The sequence below is a fragment of the Cervus canadensis genome, chromosome 22 (assembly GCF_019320065.1).
Source record: "Cervus canadensis isolate Bull #8, Minnesota chromosome 22, ASM1932006v1, whole genome shotgun sequence".
NCBI classification, from domain to species: domain Eukaryota; kingdom Metazoa; phylum Chordata; class Mammalia; order Artiodactyla; family Cervidae; genus Cervus; species Cervus canadensis.
In genome coordinates this window covers 7787015-7808342 of record NC_057407.1, presented here as the reverse complement: position 1 = coordinate 7808342, position 21328 = coordinate 7787015, and the positions used below count along the sequence as shown (strand labels likewise).

At 57.0% G+C, this 21328-nt stretch overlaps 2 protein-coding genes across 12 annotated transcripts in view; one reads left to right on the top strand and one right to left on the bottom strand.

Moving 5' to 3' along the window:
• Positions 1-497: 497 nt before the first annotated feature.
• On the bottom strand, positions 498-9472 carry TMIE (transmembrane inner ear). The gene is made up of 4 exons (XM_043442074.1): positions 9037-9472; positions 5771-5888; positions 2111-2260; positions 498-1807 (listed from the first exon to the last, which is right to left on the bottom strand). The coding sequence occupies exons 1-4, from the start codon at positions 9130-9132 to the stop codon at positions 1707-1709; spliced, it is 465 nt and encodes a 154-aa protein (XP_043298009.1). The 5' UTR covers positions 9133-9472; the 3' UTR covers positions 498-1706.
• ALS2CL (ALS2 C-terminal like) overlaps positions 5090-21328 on the top strand; it is a 31549-nt gene continuing 15310 nt past the window's right edge. Inside the window, exons 1-7 of one of the 11 annotated variants that reach the window (XM_043442060.1) lie at positions 12636-12766; positions 17640-17768; positions 18559-18683; positions 19425-19623; positions 19972-20037; positions 20492-20657; positions 21159-21290. In XM_043442060.1, the coding sequence (XP_043297995.1) occupies positions 18581-18683; positions 19425-19623; positions 19972-20037; positions 20492-20657; positions 21159-21290 (666 nt within the window). In that variant the 5' untranslated portion in view covers positions 12636-12766; positions 17640-17768; positions 18559-18580. Of the gene's footprint in view, positions 5269-12632; positions 12767-13161; positions 13221-13340; positions 13458-13833; positions 14001-14044; positions 14068-14515; positions 15059-17639; positions 17855-18558; positions 18684-19424; positions 19624-19971; positions 20038-20491; positions 20658-21158; positions 21291-21328 lie in introns of those variants that run through there. The other 10 variants (XM_043442061.1, XM_043442056.1, XM_043442055.1 and 7 more) reach the window with 10 other exon arrangements.

Sequence of the window (21328 nt, the reverse complement as noted above, 5' to 3'; positions counted from 1 at the left end):
GAAGCCCACCGGCTGGACCCCTGGGCAGAGCCAGGGTTCCCACTCGGTGGTGCAGTGAGTACTCAGCTTCCACAGCAGGGCCTTCTGTAGTCTCTGCCCCACCCCCCGCTGTGGCCCTAAGAGCTGGTGCTCCTTCCCCCATGTCAGCCTGGTTCCCTCTCCTCATGTAATAATGATTTAGATCCAGGCTTGACTCCTCTGTGTCTCAGGCACCCATCTATCGACACCAGGAAGTGGAGCAGAGGCAAGCACAGAGCAGGCAGCTTCCTTCTTGGTTCTGGTGCCCTGCCTCAGGGCTGAGCCCCACTGGCCACCGCTGACCCTCTGCCTCTCGGCCCACCACCTCTTCCTCCAGCTCATCTGAATTCAGAACGGGAGAAAAGTCAGGAAAGGGAACGACAGCCTGGCCTTCACTGCCTATCAGTGATCACTGCATCGCCCTCTACCTAAATGCTCCAGGGATAGGGTACCTGAGTGGTCATCTCAGGTTGCTCGGGTATGAGAAGGCACTCAGTTTTATTTATAAATCTCTGCAGGCTGCAGAGGCAGTGTGAGCTTTGCCAGCAGCTCCCCACCCCCCGGCTCGGAAACCTCCAGTATCTCCTAAGTTTCCAGGCCCAGGTCTGAGTTCCTCAGGTGATGTTCGCTGCATCTAGATACCCCACTCTGCATGTCCCCTCCCCAGGGGTCCAGTCCGCAGGTCAGGTTTGAGCCTTCACCTTCTGATCAGCAGTCCTGTTTCAGGCATCGTGGTTGACAGCAGAAGAGGAAGCTGTGCTGTTATATTCAGGAAGTGCAAGGCGGGCTGCTGCCTCCATCCCTAACTGCCCCTGTGGTGGTCTCCTGAGGCCCTGCCACCACAGCTAAGCCTAGAAAGGGCCCCAGGACAGCCTCAAGTCCCCACTGGCTTCTCAAATGTTCCCTGGATTCCCAAGTTGGGTCCCAGGTGCCAGCTGTCTTCTCTCTCTCTGGTCCACTGGCCTCAGCCTTTTGCACTCCTGGAGCCCCAAGCCCTGAGCCCTTGGGCCTCATGCTAGCCCCTCCAGCAGCCTCAGCTACATCACAGTAAGTAAGACAAGTGCATCCGCTGCCTGGAGCTTGGTATCTGCTGGGCTGGGGATTCTGCCTCTGGTCCTTCTCTGATCACCGCTCTGGGCCAGAACCCATGCCAGGCTTGGGGCAGACCCTCACCAGCAGGGCTGCTATCCAGCCAAGTCCGAGAGCCTCCTGCTGCCCCTGCTTCCTCCAGTGACCCTCTCCCTCCTTGTGGGCAGCCCGGTGTGGCCTCACATTGTCCCGTCCAGGCCGGCCATCCCCTTCCAGAAGAAAACCCACATCCCATCACCCCTTAGCCACAGCTGTTCCTGGCAGAAGAGGAGACAGAGGCATGTCTGGGTGGGTAGAGGCCACTTTGGATCTACAGAGGGACAGGGTCTACAGACCACCTCTGCTGAGCGGCCACGTGGACAGGGTGAAAGGAGTTGGAGTCCAGGCCAGGAGGTGGCACATCTGGTACAGTTTTGTCCTTGCTCCTATAGGCTCGGGGACAGGGTGCTGGGCCCCTGCAATTCCCTCTCTACAGGGAGAGGGTTCTCTGCAACCTCTGGGGTCCATGTGTGAGCTTGGAGTCTAAGATGTCTGGACTCTGGCAGGACCATGAGCCCTAGGGCTGGCCAGCCCCAGCCGCCACCTCCAGAAAGCTCTCCTCATTTCTCTCCTTTCTTCTTCTTGGTCTCATTCTTCTCATCCTCCTCTACCTTGATGGCCACTGTATCCACACTGTCCTTCTTCTTCTTCTTCTTATCCTCTGTGGAATAGAAGGAAAAGGGTTCAACAGGAGTGAAACAGCATCCCAGGACCCACACCAGAGCCTCCCAGTCCAACCCTTCATTCCTTTTTCCTTCCCAACCACTCCTACCTGCAAAATAGCTTCTTGTTTTCCCTGCCTCACCCTGACCCATTTCTTTGCTCTGGTCTCCAGAAACCGGGATGAGTCCCCTCCCTGAACCAGGTGGAGGGGAGGAACAGGGCACTCTGAGTGGAAGGATCAAGGAAATGGCCAGCTTGGCAGGCTTGGGGGTTGGCGGGACTGGGGGCCAGGCCTGCTCACCTCCAGGGATTTCTGTGAGCTCGTTGAGGGGTGGCACAGTCTCCAGTTTGTCCGTGTACATCTTGGCTGCCTTTCGCTGCAGATACCGGGCTTCAATCTCCTTCCGGGTCCGTGGCACGCGACAGTTGAAGACACAGCAAAGAGTGATAACTACAGGGAGGACAGAGCAGGCTTGGCAAGGGCCAGAGCTCAGACACCCCAGGAATGGCACCCAAATTCCAGGCCTGTCTCCATCTATCTATGTGGGTCTCACCCAAGAGTCTCTCTTCAGGAGGTTCCACATTTTGACAAAACCCCTGTGGGCTCTGAGATTTTCAAAATATCTTCTCCTGAGCAGGGCTGGCTTTAGGTGGTAGGCCTGCTCTCAGAAAGGCCTTGTGCTTGGTCTGATACTCTGCTGTCACTTTTTGAAATTCTTAATAATCTTTGGATAGGGATCTCATGTTTTCAGTTTTCACTGGTCCCACATATTATGTCAGTGGTCCTGGCTCAGGGTGGAGGCAGGTCTTTCTGGCTAGACTGAGAGGTCCTAGAGGGTACAGCCTCCAGGAGGGTGTCCTGTACTTGAAACCCAGGCCTCTGGGCTCCTGGTTCATCCTCGGTTTTCCTCCCCAGGCTCTTGAGAGCACTTCAGACCCCAGAGGACAGGCTGCCATCTTCCTCAACCTCCCTGAGGACAAGCCAGGGCTCCTCCTGGCTGTGAGAGCCTGCAGGAGGGCACAGACCTTGCCCTGGGACGTTCACCTCAGACAGAGTTATTCCAGGAGTGGTTTTCTGGCTCAGGGCACAAGCTGGGCCCACGCAAGCTGGGCCAAGGCATGGAGCTGGCCTGTCCAGGGCCGGGCTGGGCAGGGCTGCCAGGACTCGGCTGGACTGAGTTTATTTTTTTAAGGCCCCCACAGTCTGACCACCTTGGCCCCAGCCTCAGGGGGAGGGGACAGAGCTGCTTCCTATTATAAATCAGATGACCAGACATAACTTCCTGGCAGACTCCTAGAGGCAGGAGGGCCAGGCAGGACAAGCCAGGCCTCTTTTTGGGGAAGATAGATCAGACCTATGTGGTCCGGGAAGGAGCACCCTTTGGGGTCATCTTGTGCAACCTCGTCAGCCAGTATTATGGCCCCATTGAGTCTTCTCCAGACTCACAGAATGAAAGAAAAAGTGAATGAGATGGTTTCAAAGCTTTTGGGACTCAGGACAGGACTCCTGAATGAATGCACAGGGTGTCAATAGCATCCAGGAACACATGGTGGGGGACAGTCGTGTGAGGGCCCTAATAGTAGGTCTGACTGTGCACTGCTGCCCAGGGATGGACCTGGGAAGACAGTAGGCTTTTCTTACCCAAAGAGTTGCTCTCTGGTCGCCTCCAGACCCCTGTATGCCAGAGGTCCAGGGTTGGTCCCCCACCCCCACCCTATTGGCTTGAACCACCTCTTCCAGTTACCCCATCAGGTACCTTCTCAGGACCATGCCCGGGCTCTCAGCAAAGGCTGGTCCCAGTCCCTGGCAGGCCTGGACTTTAAAGGCAGCACAGCCACAGCTATTGGCAGTCAGAGCAGGATGGAGGCGCTGCCCCTCACTCTGGACCTGTCCCATCCAGCCTGGCCTGCTTACTTCTCTTCAAAGGAGAAAAACAAAGTTTCTTGGACAGAGTTCCAAGCCCAGGAAGAGGCTGGGGATAGGAGTCCCCAGGCTGGCGGGGAGCCAAAGAGGCAGCCCCATCCAACTCCATCCTCTCCACAAGGTTCTGGGGGTGATGCTCCACCAACAGCTATACCACCGAGGCCCAAGCAGACAGGGAAGTGGGAAAAGTGTTTCCTCTCCAGGAGACTGGATCCCCAACTCCTAGAGTCCTGCACAGAAGGTAACAAGTGCTGACCTATTGCTCAGAGGCCTTTGGGACTATCCCTTACCTTTTTCCAGGAAATAGGGTTAGGAATAGAAGTCAGCTTGTGTAGTTGAGGTCCAAGGGCCTCTTTGGGCCTGACACTGCAGCTTTCCTATGTGCCTCTAGGCACTTCCACCATCTTGGGCCAAAGAGAGCCCGGGAGAAACCATTGTGTGTCTTGAGGCCCCATGGTGCCCTCGACCCGGCTCCTCGGGGTGCCCCAGAGCTGCTCTTTGGACCTGCACCCTGGACTGCTCCTGTGGCCCCTGCAGGCAGAAACCTGTTTCTTGGTACTGGGGGGTTGTTTCCCTCTCTGAACACCTGGCTGGGGCTGCAGCCACACCTGTCTGTCTGTGGGGCCTCCACTCAGAAGCCTGACTGCTCACCAGCCTTGGTTAGGAGCAGAAGGCAGCCTTTTGCTCACCTCCTCCTCCCACCCTGTGAAAGTTGCTCAGTCATGTCTGACTCTTTGCAACCCCATGGACTGTAGCCTGCCAGGCTCCTCTGTCCATGGAATTCTCCAGGCCAGAACACTGGAGTGGGTAGCTGTTCCCTTCTCCAGGGGATCTTCCCAACCCAGGAATCGAACCCAGGTCTCCCACATTGCAGGCAGATTCTGTACCGTCTGAGTCACCAGGGAAGCTCTCCCACCCTAGCTGTGAAGAGAGTGGGGGGTGGGGTGGAAGGGCACTTCTGGTGCCAGGAGAAGCACATGCAAAATCGATGTCCTTGTCTCCCCTGGAGCCCCTACATCTGGGTGGGCCCTTGTGGTCAGCCCTGCCCCCGGGGGACCTCATCCCAGGATAGCTCCTCCTAGAACTTAAATGCCCCTGTAGCCCCTGAGCCAGGGTGCACTCAGTAAACGTCTTAGAGGGGTTATCTGAGACCTGTGTGGAGGCCATTTTCTCCCACGTCTGCCCCCACTGTACCTCTCTCCGGAATGCCTTGCTAGCTGCCTGACACAAACCTCCATCCATCCTACCCATCTACAGCTTTGAAGACCCCTCCTCCATGAAGCCTTTACTGGGGGAGTATGTTCTTTCCCTTTACTGCCTGCACCCCCCTGCCTTTGGCCCATGGGAATCTCTTTGTGCCCTGGTGGCCTCTCCCATCCAGTTGGCATTTCTCAGCCCCCCTTTTCTCAACTCCAGACCCCAACTCTGGAAGGACAACTGAAAGGAGCATCACAAACTGGCTTCTGTTGCAACTTCGCATCAAGCAACTCCCAGATCCACGAGAGGAAGGAGGGGGTCTCCTGTTTTTCACTGAGGTGGGTGTGAGTCATTCCAAGGAAATGGTATTTGACAATGCTAGGTTTGCAGCCTGGGAGCCACATCTGCTGGGCGTCTGGGGAGCCCTGGTGCTGAGCTGCAGCCAAGGGTGGCCTTGTTGGGGCCCCTGGGTGTGGGTGTTTTAAGCTGGCCAAGCTGCAGGAAAAGCATGAGGAGGCCAGCGATAGGGAAAAATGACACGTCTTCGTCCTGGTTCAGTGGAGTCCCCTGTAATTACCATAATTGCCATGTGGCTGCATCCCCCGTCGGGCAGAATACTTCAGGTCACCACCAGCCTGTCAGCCCTCCACAGGGACTTTGTGTGGATCAGGAGGTGCCAGAAACCACAGAGGGCCTCCTGTGGGCGCCAGGCCTGCTTGCACTGCCCGGAATTGCTGCTCTGAGCCCCTGGGGGGTGGTGCTGGGGGGTAACGGGGTGCTATGCTCCCACTGTGGTATGGCAGCAGCAGGGGGTAGTCAAGGGGGGCAGCCGCTACTTACTGATGGACAACACGAAAAGCGAGAAGATGCCCACCACGTGCCACAGACGCATGTCCCAGAACACCACCGTCTCCTTGGTCAGCGGGGGCGGCTTGGGCTTGGGTGGGGCTGTGCTGGGCTGTGGGTCGGGAGAGAGCAGAGTGAGCCAGGCAGAAGCCAGGGGCTGGGACTGGGCTGAGAGAGGCCCAGGTCTCAGTGAGGACTCACTAAGTCCGAGCATTTCAGAATCTCCCAGGATCAAGGGTCTTAGACATTCATAACCAATGCCTTAGACCTTGGGAAGTTCCAGCCTTAGAGCCAGAGAAGAGGGCAGAGAACCTAGAACCATGGAGCTGGGAACTGGGGAGTGTGAGGGTGGTTAATGCTTGGGGAAACCGAACCCAAGGGGCAAATGTGGATGGTTTGTTTCAGTCAGGTTCAAGGCCCTTTCTCTCCTCCTGCTCCAGGCCTGGGCGTCACACAGGCAGATGGGGTCTCAGGACCAAGGCCAGAGACAAGGCCCGTACTGCCCCGTGGTATCTTTTTCTCATGTCCCCCCAGTGTGGGACAGGGTGCGGAACTGCAGTCGGGGCTTCCTGACTCTCTTACTTGATCAGGATCCCCACCAGGTGGCCTCAGCAGTTGCCTGTCTTACCTGAGTCACCTTCTCTGACCAGAAAGCTAGGCCAGAATCCTCACCAGAAACAGGGACTAGGTAATTTGTCTGAAATGCAGTAGCGACACCTGGAGGCCAAAAGTTGTAAGCACTGCTGGAGCGATCATGAGCACTGCGCGCCTCTTCCCACCGTCCCAGCGCCACACCTCCCTGTCCTGGGGTTCTGAGGAAGGAGATAGGGTCATATCCCTCTCAGCACCCCCAGGTCAGGGACATGGCCCTGCTCAGGAGGGTAGCAGTGAGACCTGTTCCTGACCTGTGGGGCTGAAAGGGATATGACCCTATCTCTGTCACAGAGCTTGGCTGAGGGGTATGGAGGGGTACTGAGGCATCAGTGCAATGCCTTGCCCCTCGATTAACCCCAAATAAGGACAGACAAGAGGAGTCTCTTCCAGCTCTCCGGAAAGGAAAGGCAACCCATAGCTCAACCGTCTGTCCAGCCTTTCCCCTGGTCCGTAAGCCTGGATGGAGCACCTCCAAAAAGCCAGGTACCTCTGCACCTTATGGACCACCCTTCAGCCTGTACTGGAGACACTTGGAGAGGACCAACAGCCTGTCCCAGGTAACCAAGAAGGTCTATGTGCCCAGGACTGGTACATGATTCCTGGCTCTCTTCTCTTAACCAAGGTGAACTGGGGTAGGAGCCTTCTTTTCTTTAGTCCTCAGTTTCTCCATCTGTAACTTGAGTGGAATGGTCCCAGGGGTCTCTGAAAGGCTTCCTACACAACCTGAGTGGTAAAATGGACAAGTAGACACCCTTCCTCAGCATCATCCCAGGGCCTGGACACATCTGTGGGGTCAGACACGTGTATGTGGGGTCTGGCACATGTGTGTGGGGTTGGGGCTGGGCGCTGTGAGTACACATGCATGTGGTCAGGCACACATCTGTAGAGTCAGGGCCAAGGTCTGGGCAGTGGCAGGGTTGCATGGTTCTGACGCTCAGTGTGTTGACCCAGCTGGTTGTAAGACTGGGAGATTCTGGGGGCCATGGTAAAGATCTCAGATTCAGAGCCTGGGCAGCCAGGAGCTCACTTCTGACACTTTCTTATTCCAGCTTTGTTCAAGACACCCTGATAGGGTCTTGGGTAGGGGGAAACAGGTAATAGTGGGGCATCTGTTTGTGGTGGACACCGCTGGGAGTCTGAACTCTGAAGCTTGGGGGCCTGGCCTCCATCAGAATTTCACAGGCTGATTGAAGGGTGATGCCTGTGGGTAGGGTGAGTGGTACCATGGACCCCAGCCCCTCTCATCTTTCTGGTACTTCCTTGGATCGCCTGGGCTCAGCCAGGCCCTTGTTCAGGCTGTAGGCAGATGGTAGGCAGAGGGACTCAAAATGCAATTTCCCTTGATGAACTGGGAGAAGACGTTTTCCTGGGGACCAAGGGAAGAGTCCTTGACTCAGACCTGAGTCGACCCCCTCTGTCGGGTTTCTCCTACACCCAGACCAGCTCAGTTTCTGCACCTGAGGCCTCAGGGCAGCTGGTGGGGGCTTTAGTGCACTCCATGGGGCTCAAGCCAGCCCAACTCCCCTTACAGAGACACCAGAGCTGACATCTGACTCCAGCCCAGCCTTCTGATCACACCCCTTGGTCAGCAGCAGGCACAGACTAGCATGGGGGCGCAGGGCTCTGTCCCCACGTACCTCAGACCCACCAGTTCAGGGGTGTCCCCTCAGACCCCAGAGATAAGGCCCTGTCCCCCCTCTCCCATCCTGTTGCCCAGCACCTGCCTCTTGAGGGGTCTCCGGGGTGCTTGACTATCTCGTGCCCTTCTGCTCTCCCCACTCTGCCCCTGCCTACACAGGCTCCTACTCCACTCTTCCCTGGCCCTACCTCTGGCCTTCTCCCTCTGGCTTGCTGCTCTAGAATCCTGGGTCTGGTCAGCCTCATCAGCTCCCCTTCCCAGCTCAGCAGGAATGGGGTACAGAGAGGCCAGCCAAGGGGGCTGCAGATGGCTCCCACCCTTCCCTTTCTGGCCAGCCCCTCAGCCATCCTTTTCACTTCGTCCTGGACTATCTCAGCAGTTCTCCCAAGTATGGGCCCTCTTCTAATTTATTCTCCTTCCAGTCCAGGACTCATCCTGATTCTCCTCTGCTCAGACACCTTTGCTAGCTCCCAGCTATCACCAGGACCAAGTAAGACCCCGAGTCCCTGGGCCCTGCCCTGCCTGCCCCTCCCTGCGGTGTGGAGTCAAACTCAACACATGGCTGCTCTGTGAAGGGTGTCCTCGTCCTCCTGCCTCTGTCCGCCACCTGCCCACGTCTGGACACCAGAGTAGAGTGCAGGGACTGAGTGTCCCCCATCAGACACTCGCTGATGCCAGGCTGTATCTCCAATCAGATTGGGGGGCCCTAAGGTCAGGGTGAGTCTCCCCATCAGAATAATGTTCCTGAGATCGGGGGCTGTGCCCGCCCATCAGAGCAAGGACCCTAAGACTGGGGCTGAGTCTCCCTGCATCCTGGAAGCGCTTGGGATGGACTGTGTCTCCCCATTAAGTCAGGTCTCCTAGTGCAAAAGAAAGGGGAAAAGCAGCTTCCCGTCAGAAAGGCACCGCCTGGCTCTGCCTGGACGGTGACAGCCACCCCGAACCCCTCCGCGCCGGCCCACCTCACCTCCACCAGCTGCCCGGCGACCCCTGCGAGGCAAACCCCCAGGGCGGCGCCGCCCAGTGCCCAGAGGAGCCCCGCGCCTCGCCGCGGCCCCGCCATCTTCGCGCGCGGCGCTGCTCCGCCGCAGGTCGCAGGTCGGGGGAGCCGAGGGACGCCAGCCAGGCTGCCTTGGCCGGGTGACTGCCCCTTGGGCAGCCGGCGCTGGGCGCTGGCGATCTGGTCGCAGGCAGGCTGCGAGTGAGCATCATTTATTCATCGTCGGTGTCCGGTTCCTGGGCTGCCCGCCCCTGCATCACTCCGAGTGGAGGGCCCGCCCCCCTCCGGAGATCACCCTCTAGACTCCCCATTCCCCTAATCCGACCAAGACCGACAGGGGGCGGGAGTGGGTGGGAGGGGGGACAGGTTGGGGTCAGGTCCTTGGACAACAGGTTCCCCCCTTCCCTTACGCACTCGGGCCTCAGTTTATTCATTTGGGACAAAGGGAGGGGCTGGAATCTGCCGATCTAGGAGGCCCTTCCCATTCTGACGTTCTGAATTTGAAAAACGGTACTGGACCCAGGTGGGGTGGGGGGTGGATGGCTTGGCAGGAAGGTTGCTATGGCGACAGGCGCTCAGGGATGTCCTGGGCTTTCTGGGCTGGCTTCCTGCCCAGAGGCAGCTCTGGTCACCCTGGACACCAGAGCAAGGGGGAGGGGGAGGGGGAACAGGGGATTATATGGTCAGAGCAGCCAGCTGCGGGTGTGATAGAAGGTTCCTGAAGGAGCCAGCATCTGTGGCCTCGCAGGACAGGGCGGGCTCCCCCGGAAAGGGCTGGAAGACCATGTTCTGTTTCTGACTGATCCTCAGCATCTGTCCCAGCCTGAGCTCTGACTCCCACTCCAGTCTCAGCCATGACCCAGACCTCACACTGAACCTGGCCCACACCGCACTCTGGTCCTGACCTCAGAGCAAGCCTTGACAACCCAGGGATTTAAGGAGGATTGGAGGAGCTGTGGAGACCTGGGGAGGACTTTGGAAGAGAAGTGGGGAGGCCTGTGACAGGGAGAGTCCTCTGGTCCATCCTCCCCCTTCTCTTCCCTTCTTTTGTGGTGTTATTCATCTCCCTGCTGAGCGCTAGAGAGCAGCCAGGTGTTAGACCCCTGCGTTCCTCATCCCCAAGGACACCAGTGGAGACCTGTGCGGGTTGCGGTGCTTTGGGCCTCGGGCCTGCTGTTAGAACTCGGAACCCTGTAGATCCAGAGCCCTTTATGGCTCCTGCCTGGTGGTGCCATGTAGATGGGCGAGGACCAAGGCAGGCTGCAGCAGAGAGGGGAGGGCCAGCTGCAGACACCTACGGCACCAGGGCTGGGACACGCCGGGCAGGCAGGAAAGTGGGAAAGCCAGCAGTGAACCATGATGGCTGTCCCAAGGGGTCTGTCGAGAAGACCCTTGACAGTGGCTGGCAAAGTCAGGGGACTGAGTAGGCTGGGTCACCTCATCCTCCCCGGGTTTTGCCCTGATCAAGCAAACAGGAACTTCACCGAAGCCCAAACCACTTGCTGTAGCTCTCTGCCCATCATTTTGACCAGCTAGGGAGGTTACCCTTGGGACATGAGGTCAGAGAGGCCTTGGTTGGATTGGGCTGAGGTTAGTGAGCCTAACAGTGGCCTTGGGTAAACTATTACTCCTCTCTGCTTCGATGTCCTCATCTAAGGACTGGAGAGGGCAAAGCTCTCATCACAGGGCTGATGGGAGGATCATATGATCTAAACAATTGTGGGAGTAATGAGTACAATCTGGCTTGCCTTGATGGGATGGCTCAGCCCAGGAGGGAAGGGCGTCATTGCTTATTTCCATCCAGAAAGTAGGAAAACCCCAATGAAGAAATCTGAAAGGGAATACAATCATGTGTGTCCCTGAGATGGCCGCTGCTCCAAGTGGATTCTACCTCTCCTCAGGCTGTTGAACACAGCGGAAATCTCACTGTATGCCATTTATCAATATACCTTTTCCCCAGAGGTTGTTCCCAGTACAACATTCTAGATCTCCACCTTCCCTAAACACAGTGTCAGTACTGTCACACAGGCTTTGGAGTCAAATGGACTTAAAATAACAACGTGGACCCAAAGGTTTAGTGTAGTTTTAAGCTTTAATAACCTCAGAAGTATAAAGCTATAAACTTACAAGAGACCCCATTTGAAAGTTTATTTGAAGTTCCTTTTCTGCCTCTGAAGATGACAAAACTTGACCAAAAATTAGTTATCCAAAGTTCACGATGAAATCAGCTTAAAGAAGACTTAAGTGATGAAACTTTCAAATTGTTTTTTGTAAGTTTGAGCTTTATATTTTATAACTTCTGAAGTTATTAAAGCTTAAAATGAAGACTTCTGGGTCATGGTCTTATTGACAGCTGCGAGCCCTCGATGGGTTAGTGAATCTCTCTAAGCGTCAATCCTTCATCTGTAAAATGGGTATAACTACAGTATCGTGGCACCCGCACATTACAAACCTTCAATAAATGCAAGTCATGATCATTATTGCTATCGTTGTTAAAGGCAGTCTGAAATTGCACTGTATGAAACCTGTCTAGAGGGAATTCCCTGGTGGTGTGCTTCCACTGCAGGGTGCACATGTTCAATCTCTAGTCAAGGAACTTAGATCCCACATGCCATGTGGTGCAGGCAAAAAAGTAAAACCCCAAACCAAACAAAAATCCTCGGCTATACTTTATTCAATCAGTTCCCTATCCTCGAATACTTGTGTGTTTCCAAGTCTCCAAGGTTAAACACCATGGTGAGAGGAACATTCTGAAAGTTAAAGCCTTTTCCACCTTTTTACTCCTCTCCTCTGTTTACTTGTGAGAATTGAAGCCCAGGGAGAGGTTGTGTCCTACCTAAGGTCACTCAGGAACTGGGGCCTCAAACTCAGTTTTCAGCCTATAATCCAGTGGGCTTTGCTCACTGTTCAGTACTGTTTCTACTTCTTCTGAGGGGCCACACACACTCCTGTGCTCCACTCCCAGTTGGGCCCATCAGGTCTGGGGAAACAGAGTTCTGGACCCCTAAGCTCTCCAGCCTGGCTTCCCTGAAAGATGGTGTCCCCCTATACATGGTGGCATGAATGCTGGCCTGCAGAAGCCTGTTTGTCCCTTGTGTATTATTTATAGCTCCTGTGGGTTTCCTGTAGGGATCCAGTCCAGACTCTAGGGCCTCTGTGTTGGAAGCTGTGGGCAGAGTCATTTGGCAGTGGCCAGGGGACCCTGCGGACATTCTCTTCTGGAGTCTGAAACCCCAGATTTCAGAGTTCAGCTCTAGGGAAGCAGCGGGTAGGAAGGGAGGATCCCCCTTGTCACAGAGCCAGACTGAGATCCAGTGCATCTTGGACTCAGCCTAGGCTGGGGTGGGGGCTGGGCAGCTGAGGCCTGTGACACAGTGGCTGGGGCCTGTTGGGAGCTGGCAGCCTCTGACCCTGTTGGCCTTGGGCCTGGCCCAAAATAGCTCTGGGGCTGAGCCGGGCCTGGGTGAGATCTGTGTGTTCATCAGCATGTACTTGTGTCCAGGGGCACTCGAGTACATGGGCGTACACAAGTATTCTGCACTGACCTCTCTGCGTGCATGGGTCTGAGTCTCAGTGTGTGTTCTGTGGAGCAGGGTGTGAGTCTGCACACACGTGCCCATGGACAGAGTTGCCACCCAAGTTGTGCAACACAGAAGCCCTGCCAGTGGATTCAACAGCAGAGGTCCATGTGACACAGGTGAATGTACTGTGGAATCATGTGTGTGTGTGGGGGGGGAAGTTCAGGTGGGTATTTATACATCTGTGATGGGATTGGGTAAGGGCCCTGGGCTACACTGCAGGGGGCCAAGAGCAGGTGGGCCCAGTGGAAGCTGTCTTTGGGGGCACTACCAGGGCACTTCAAATTGTGGGCACTACCAACAACCCTGGAAGGAAGGCTGGGCATGTCTTGCCCCGTTTATGAGACAGTAAAACTGGGCTTGGGAATGCTTGTGATGTTATCCAGTGAGTGGGGAGTGAGTGAGGGAAGACCAGCCCGCCTCCTTTCTTCATTTCCACTGCCTATTTCTGGAGAGTGCCTCTTGATCTCAGACTTGTCAGTGACACAGTTATCCCTTAGAATCCTCATGCCGTGGGAAGTGTTTGGAGGACCCAGAGGAAGACAGCGGGCTACTTTGTTACAGGCTTGAACCGTGAGTCCTCCCCCTCCCAGGAGGTTCTCTGGGACAAGGCTTCCTGCCACTTTTTCCAAGGTCGCAGGTCCTGGCGCGCAGACAACCGCTGGCTGACTTCACGGTCTACCGGGCCATGTTGAGAGTCGGGAGTGGGGGCAGGAGACTTCCCCAAGGTCATTCAGACAAGAGTGGCGGCTGGCCAAGGACATCCTGCCCACCAGGAGCAGCCTCGGTTTACCCTCCTCTCGGCCACAGGTTTCAGGAACCCATCCGGTGCACCTAGGCCCGGAGGGCGTCAGAATGGCGGGGCAGGGGGGCGGTACGCAGATGAGCGGAACAGGGAAAGACCCCTCCAGAATGCTTCCTAAAGTGTAGCTGGGTTCTCCTGAGCGTGAGGCTGTGTGTGTGCGTGTGTGTTGGCTGGGGTGGGCAATCAAGTTCCTACCTCCTGTCCTCCTTCTCCCACCCCAACTGCGTCCCAGACCCTAGAGGACGCCAAACTGAGACCTCAGGAGAGGCCTCGTGCGCTGGGCAGACTGACGCCACTTCCCGCCTCCTCCCAGCATGTCCGGGTCTTGGACCACAAGCAACATCCCGAGGCGGGGCGGAGGCAGGGGAGGCGGGGCGGAGGCAGGGGAGGCGGGGCGGAGGCAGGGGAGGCGGGGCGGAGTTGCCTTCGGGGGCGGGGCCGGGAGGGAGTGGGGGCGGGGCCAGCGAGGGGCGGGGGCAGCGAGGGGCGGGTGTCCGCGAGGAAGCAACCGCAGCGCACTCCCCCGCGTGGGTCCCCGCGCCTCACAGGTAAGGGCGGGGTGGAGGTCGCGCGTCTGGGGCAGAGCCCTTCTGCTGTCCTCTCTCCTCGCTCCAGGTGAGACTTTAGTCTCCGCGCCCTCTCGGGCCGCTGCGCGCCGCCCCTCCACGACTGCTTAGTCCTCGGCAGCACTCACGCTCGCTCGGGGCCCGTCAGAGTTTGTCCGAAGGCCCCTCCCTCCCAGCGGGGTTCAGCTTCGTCCTCCCTGCCCCTTGGTCACCCTGTCACCACGCGACAGCCTCCCTGGTCCCGTGCCTGACAAGAGGGCAGTGCCCAGGGGCTTGGCCTGGGCTGTGGGGCGACCTCGTGGTTAGTACCCAACTTGAGGGACTTGGCGCCAGGAGGTGACGCAGTCTAGTGTTGCCACAGGGAGAATGGCATGGGCAAACGCCTGGTGACTGGAACAAGATCCCATGTTTGGGAAATTCCAGTGACTGTGTGTGCCTGGCCAGGGAGAGGAAGGAAAGCTGTGAAAAAAATGCCACCAGGGAGATCGGAAGGGTGAGGGGTGGGGTCTAGGACAAGGTACTTGGAGCCACTGAGGCCCAGAGGAAGGGTGTAGGGGAGAGGCCCAGGTGGAGACTGGGAGCTGTCAGCTGTGACAGCTCAGCGCCCCCTCCCTCCGGCAGCTCCTCCCTCCTCTCTCTGTCTACCGCCAGGAGTTTGCTGGATAATCAAGGGGGTTCCAAGGCAGCCCAGGAAAAAGCCTCCACAGCACGCAGCACTTCCTTGGCTGGCCAGACCAGGAAATCATAGAGTACCGTGACAGGGTGTGGCCAAGGGGCCTGAGGGGCCAGGCCTTGGAGAAGGCAGGGGAGAAAGGGACCCAGCATGGACAGAGGCCAAGAATGCAAGAGAGAGAGAGAGAGAGTGTGTGCGCAAGCGAGCCAGAGAGTGAGCTAGCAGGTCTGGCTGCTGGTTAGATAGCTGCAGGGACCGGCAGCTGACTCACCTGGGCGTGCCAAGACTAGCCAGTCTTTCCTCACCCTGCCCCATGGTGAACATGAAAGCTGCCTGGGGAGCCTAGGTATTTGCTGTGTGCCCTGAGGTGAGTCGCCTTTCTGAACTGCCTAGCTCAAGTGAGCTTCATGGGACTGGGAGCTGGAGGCCTGGGTCCGAGCCATGTATGTGCTCTATAGTTAGTGTCTTTGGGCCCTCCCATTCCTTCCTGGGCCTCAGTTTCCCCATATGTACCTCCTGTGCAGACTCCTAAGGAACCTTAGAACTGGATGCAGTGAGAGGGTAAGAAGGCCATGCCCTTCACCAACGAGCCATGGCTTGGTGATGGGACTAGTGTTTGAGGGAGGAGACTCCTGTGGGTCCCTGTGGTGTTAGGTTCAGCACCTCTTTCTCCTTACTTGTACACACTCAGGCACACTCATGCCTGGCCTGGCTCCTGCCCTCATATTTCATTGCCTCTAGGGTGAAGCCTGGGAGCTTCTTATCCTGGGAGCAGAGGCTCTTGGGACTGCCAGATCAGATGTTTAGCCTCAAATGCAGTTTTCTCACCACCCACCGCCTCACCAGCAATGCTTAACCTCTGGCCTTTCCTTTGGGCAGTGTGACTCAAAGGCTAGAGATCCTTCTGGGGCCACAGACCTGGAAGGGTCCCGGAATAGTGTTGCCAGTCTGGGTCTGTAAGACTCAGCTCCAGGGGCCCCAGGATGCACTGAGACGTAAGGGAGGCTGAGAAACAGGTCCCCATACCCAGAGGAGCTCCCCTCCATCAGTGTATCCTTTCTGAAAGTGTTGGTCACTCGGTCATGCCTGACTCTTTGCAACTCCATGAACTGTAGCCTGCCAGGCTCCTCTGTCCATGGAATTCTCCAGCGAAGAATACTGGAGTGGGTTGCCATTCCCTTCTCCAGGGGATGTTCCCGACCAAGGGACTGAACCTGGATCTCCTGTATTGCAGGCGGATTCTTTACTGCCTGAGCCACCAGGGAAGCTCCTTTATCCTTTCTAGGGAAGACTAAAAAAGCTGTGATTTATTCAGAGTAAAAAACTGTAATTTAGTCTTCTCCATTTCATAGAGAAGGTGATTGAGACTCAGAGATGAGCAAGGCCCTGGATAAGCTGGGAAATGGCCAGGACTGGGCAGAGGTCAGAGGGGGCCTGTGGGAGCTGCTGAGGTGTGAGCCATGCGTCCAGGGTGAGGGAGCAACTGGCAGCCCCATGCGGCAAGGGGAGGAAACCTGAGGGGGAGAGGAGCACCTCAAATGTGGCATTGGCTGGGGTGGGCCCCGCATAGTATCAGGGATCTGATGTTCAAGCCCTCCCACCAGTGAGTTATTTGCTGCAGGTCCCCAGCTCACCCTGATCTGGTCTCTAGTCTGTACCACCTATCTTAAGCACACCCTCCCCCCTTCACTTTTAGCCAGGGTCCTCACCTGTCAGCTCTGACCCTGATAGACTGCCAGCCAAGGTTGGAAGTTCACCTTCCAAAGGGTCTTTCCATTCCACCAGTTTCTAGAGATAGGGGTGAGAGTCAGATGGGCCCAGACCACACTTGCTGCACCTCTGACTCCTAGGCTGGGCTCGCTTGGTCTGTCTGAGTTGACTTGGAGCAACCTTCCCCTAGTCCTCCAAAGCAGACTGGGCTGCTACAGGCCCAGCAGAAAGAGAAGAAGGGTGCAGCTGGGTGTCCAGTCATTTCTCCTTCCTGCCTCGCCCTCCCAAGGCCTCACCCTCCTGAAACAACAACAGCAGGAAAGGTGGGGCAGGAATGCCTGGGCCCATGGCCAGAGTTCTGAGACATTTGCCTCACTTTGTTGCCCCAGAGACAATTCCCTGGGAATCATAGGCTCTGCCAGGGGCCTGGAATACCCTTCAGTGTCTTTGGGGCTAGGGGGGAGGAGGTGGTGAGACCCCTTCCCATTTGGTCTTTTGGGTCTACCTGCATTGCCTCAAATTATGTCTCTAGTTCCAGCCGGGTCAACCAACTCAGAGTGTCAGAGTTGGAGAGAGGCTGAGTCTGAGGGTCTGGGATTAAAAGAGAATTTAATTTTCTTTTTTTATTTTATTTTATTTATTTATTTATTTATTTTTTTCAGTGGGTTTTGTCATACATTGATATGAATCAGCCACAGATTTACACGTATTCCCCATCCCGATCCCCCCTCCCACCTCCCTCTCCACCCAATTCCTCTGGGTCTTCCCAGTGCACCAGACCTGAGCACTTGTCTCATGCATCCCACCTGGGCTGGTGATCTGTTTCACCATAGATAATATACATGCTGTTCTTTCGAAACATCCCACCCTCACCTTCTCCCACAGAGTTCAAAAGTCTGTTCTGTACTTCTGTGTCTCTTTTTCTGTTTTGCATATAGGGTTATCGTTACCATCTTTCTAAATTCCATATATATGTGTTAGTATGCTGTAATGTTCTTTATCTTTCTGGCTTACTTCACTCTGTATAATGGGCTCCAGTTTCATCCATCTCATTAGAACTGGTTCAAATGAATTCTTTTTGAGAATTTAATTTTCAATTCTAAGATGTATAGTCATGAAATCTGGGCAGATGACCTCGTTTGCCAGGTCTGGTAGGAGAGGGCTGTGTCTGATTGGAGGCTGCAGCCTGGCGATGGTGGTGGGTTTGAACCTCGGCCCTTTGCTTCCTCTCTCTCCAGTCAGGAGGCTCCTCTCTCAGGTGATCCTGCCTTCTTGGTGGGTCCCTCTCCAGAGCAGGAGGTACAAAGACCTGCTCAGCCCCAGAGCCCCCACACGTGGAGCAGGACCCGTCCTGCAGGATCGGCCAGGTGGGGAGCGTGGCGGGGCCGGCTCCTGCCCACGCTGACCTCACCCTCTCACTGCCTGGCATCGTCTCGTCTGCAGCTGTCACCGAGTATGCGTCCCCAAGTCTGACCTTGAATATCACCACTCCCCCACCCTGAGCCCCTCCACGGCTCCTCTGCCAGCCACTTAGGCAGCTCTCCGTGGGCTCCCTGCCGAGCCTGGGTCTTCATGCTAATGAGCTTTTGCTGTCGGTTCCCTCACCTGCATGCCTTGTCCTCTCTGCCTCTTTTATTTCTTGTTCATCCTTCATGCCCCAGCAGGCAGTCCCCTACCTTCCCCAGACCTCTTCTTGCTTACAAGGCCCTGTTGTTTGACAGGGGGTCCTGAGTCATGACCCTGAGAAAAAGGCTGTGCCCTTCTAACAGTATCCTTGTTTCCAGAGACTCTGTGGAGAGGGGGCTAGGTCAGAGTACTACTAGATGTTACTCTGAGCCCTTGGGAGCCATGGTGGGTGTTTGAGTGGGGGAATGAACAAGCCAGAGGGCTTAAGGAGCATCTGCCTTTTGGGTAAAAATAGTTGCTTCCTTTGGCAATTCTGAGCCCTGTCTACTAGTCCTTCAGGCTCCCCTCAACTGGGTCCAAGTGGAGCATAAACAGGAGTCACTGGTCTGTTTAGAACTTCCCTTTGGGGTGACCTGGGCTCCCTGCTCAGTTCTGAGGCGGGGTGGTCATGGGCCTTGCTTTTGGGCATGTGACCTGAGGGGAGCACTGACCACGCTCCCACAGCTGCTCTAATCTGTGCTCTGTCCACAGGCCTGAGTCCGGCACCCTGGCTATGTGCAGCCCAGAGGAGGCGGCCCTGCTGCGGCTGGAGGGGGTTTTCTCAGACACCCTCACCCGCATCAACAGCCTTGTCCTCCAGCCCCTTCTCGAGGCCGGTGAGTTGAGGCTCTCCAGTGAAAAAGGTGGGGGCCACAGGAACTGTCCTGCTAGGGATAGGAGTCCTCCCTGGTTGGATCTTCTGAGCTATGGCTTTCTCAGCTGCAGATGGGAGCGGTGGCATTTGAAGTGGGTGGCTTTCGATGGGTCCAGGGTTCTCACGCCCAGTTGTTGGCTGCTTCCTTCTCAAAGGGACCCCAGGGAGCTAGGCTCTGAACCCCATTCTAACCTAGGTCTGCTGTGCATGGAGATGATATTCCATCTCTCCCAGGGCACAGGTCTGGATTCTCTGCCCAAATTCTCATCTTGCTCTCACCCAGGGCATGACTGGAAGGCAGGATGCCTGGTCTGTGAAGTGACCTTAGGCAGGTGCCTTCATCTCTGTAGCTCTATCGGCATGTCAGTAAATGGCAGGGGACCACTGCACATTCTGGACCTGAGGAAGTTCTGAAACTCAGGGACTGCGTGTACTTGGTGGCCATGGGTCATCAGTGCTGCCCCTACGTAGCAAGGAGGTGGACATGTGCCCCTGTTTAACCCACAAGGGTGCCGCCCACTGCTGCAGCCTGTCTGTCCCTTGCTAAACTCCAGGGGGCACGTGGGCTTCCAGTCCTGTCCCAGGGACCTCCAGGTCTCGTGGGGCTGCTGCCCCCTGGGTGCCCAGCCAGGGCGAGTTCGTGCTTCCTGGAAGGTGGAGCGGCCCTGTCCCCGCTCACCGGGTGCTTGCGCTCCTGCCCCAGCTCCAGAGGCCTCAGACCCCTGGGGCCGGGAGTGCCTGCAGCTCCTGCAGCAGCTGCAGAGGAGCTCCCGACAGCTGTGGGACGTGACGGAGGAGAGCCTGCGCTCGCTGCGGGAGAGGCTGCGCCGCCCCGAAGCCGTCGGCCTGGAGTCCCTGCTGCTGCTGCATAGCGCGGACCGTGTCCTGCAGGTCCACCTGGAGTAAGACAGTCCCAGCGGGCTGGGGGTGGCGCTGGGACTCAACCTGGCTCAGGGCTTCAGCAAAAGTTTGCGCTCAGCCCTGGGGTTGGCTGTTAGCCTGGTGGCGGCTCAGACACCCCAGATCTGAGCCTGGTGACTTCCCAGGGAAGAAAGACTCTGAATTAGAATTGTCCAGTTGGGTCAGTGAGGACTCAAGATCAGCAGTGCCCAGAGCCAGGCCCTCAGGGTGTAGCCAGGCCCTCAGGGTGTAGCCACTCAGCCGGTAGGATCTAGGAACCCCAGAAGGGCAGGCCCTTGGGTCTGGAGCTGAGGGTGGGGCCTGCAGGGTGTCCCCGGTGCTACCTACAGGTACATCGAGTCCTACACATGCTGCGTGGCAGTGCAAGCCTTTCAGAAGGCAGCAAAGAGGAGGAGGTGAGCACAGGGTGCTGCGGTGGGCCTCTGAGTGGGGTGTGTCTGGGAGGGAGGGCTTGGGGAAGCCACGACCCCAGAGCAGTAAGCGTCACGGCCTGGGACTCATCCTGAGCACTCCTGGCTCTGGCAACCCCACGCTGATCCGCACCCCTGAAGAGGGGCAGGGAAGCCTTGGGAGGCTGTGAGCAGAAGCCAGACACCAACTAGCGGGAGTGACCCTGGGGCAGGGGAGCATTCCTAATTCCTACTCAGGGAGGGCTGTTGTTATCAGTGATCCCTTCAGTCTCTGAGATGCTGCTCCCAAATCTCAGCCACTGTTCTCATGGGAGAGAGCTTTGGGGTCTGGGATTGGTCCTGGGATCTGAGGGATTGGCCAGGGCAAGGAGGCAATGGTGGTGGGTGCGGGAACAGAGGAGGGGAGAGTGACGGGGTGCTTGGCCCTCCCTCCACCCAGTGAGTACTGGCGGGGCCAGCGGAAGGCGCTGCGGCAAGTCCTGTCAGGTGTGAGCTCCGAGGGCTCGGTGGGCACGGCCCTGCTCCAGGCCCTCCGCCAGCCACTCGCCCATCACGTGCAGCAGTACGTGCTCCTCCTGCTGAGCCTCGGGGACACCATCGGGGAGGTAGGTAGCAGGGTTGCAGGGGGCAGGAGGCCAGGGCGGTATCGATACTTACCAGACCTGCCTCCACGAGGAAGCTGACAGATGGGAGAAATGGGCCTCTGGCTCAGGGAACCTGCCTTACTCAGGAACTCCTTGTTTGAAAAGGACCTGGCCTGCCTTGGGGACATCATCTTGTTCTGGGGGTTTGAAGGGCCATGTCCTTGCCCTGGGGTATCTGAGTTACATGGACCTGCCGTGGCGGAGCCAGCAGAGACCCGGGGAGCAGATGTAGACTCAAGTGCTGGGTGTGAGGACATGTGGCCCAGGCCCAGGTGGGGCATCATCGGATGGTCCTGAATCCCCTGGAGGCATCCTCCTGCTGACCTTTCCTTGGAGGAAGAGCCAACAGGGAGAAAAGAACAAACCCCTGACCAGCTGGGCCAGGGCAGGGCTGGGGCAGTCATCCCAGAGTGGGGGAAGGTTCTGATGAGCTCCCGCCCCGGTGGCTCTGTCCCCCCACAGCGTCACCCCACCCGGGAGCTGGTGATACACGCCGCCGGCCTCTTTGGGGACTTGCAGTCCTTCATGAGGCAGGAGCTGGACCAGGCCACAGCCACGCAGGCCCTCTGGTCCACTCTGAGTAGCCGGCTGAGGGTGAGTTCCACGCCTGAAGGGCGCTCTGAGAAGACCTT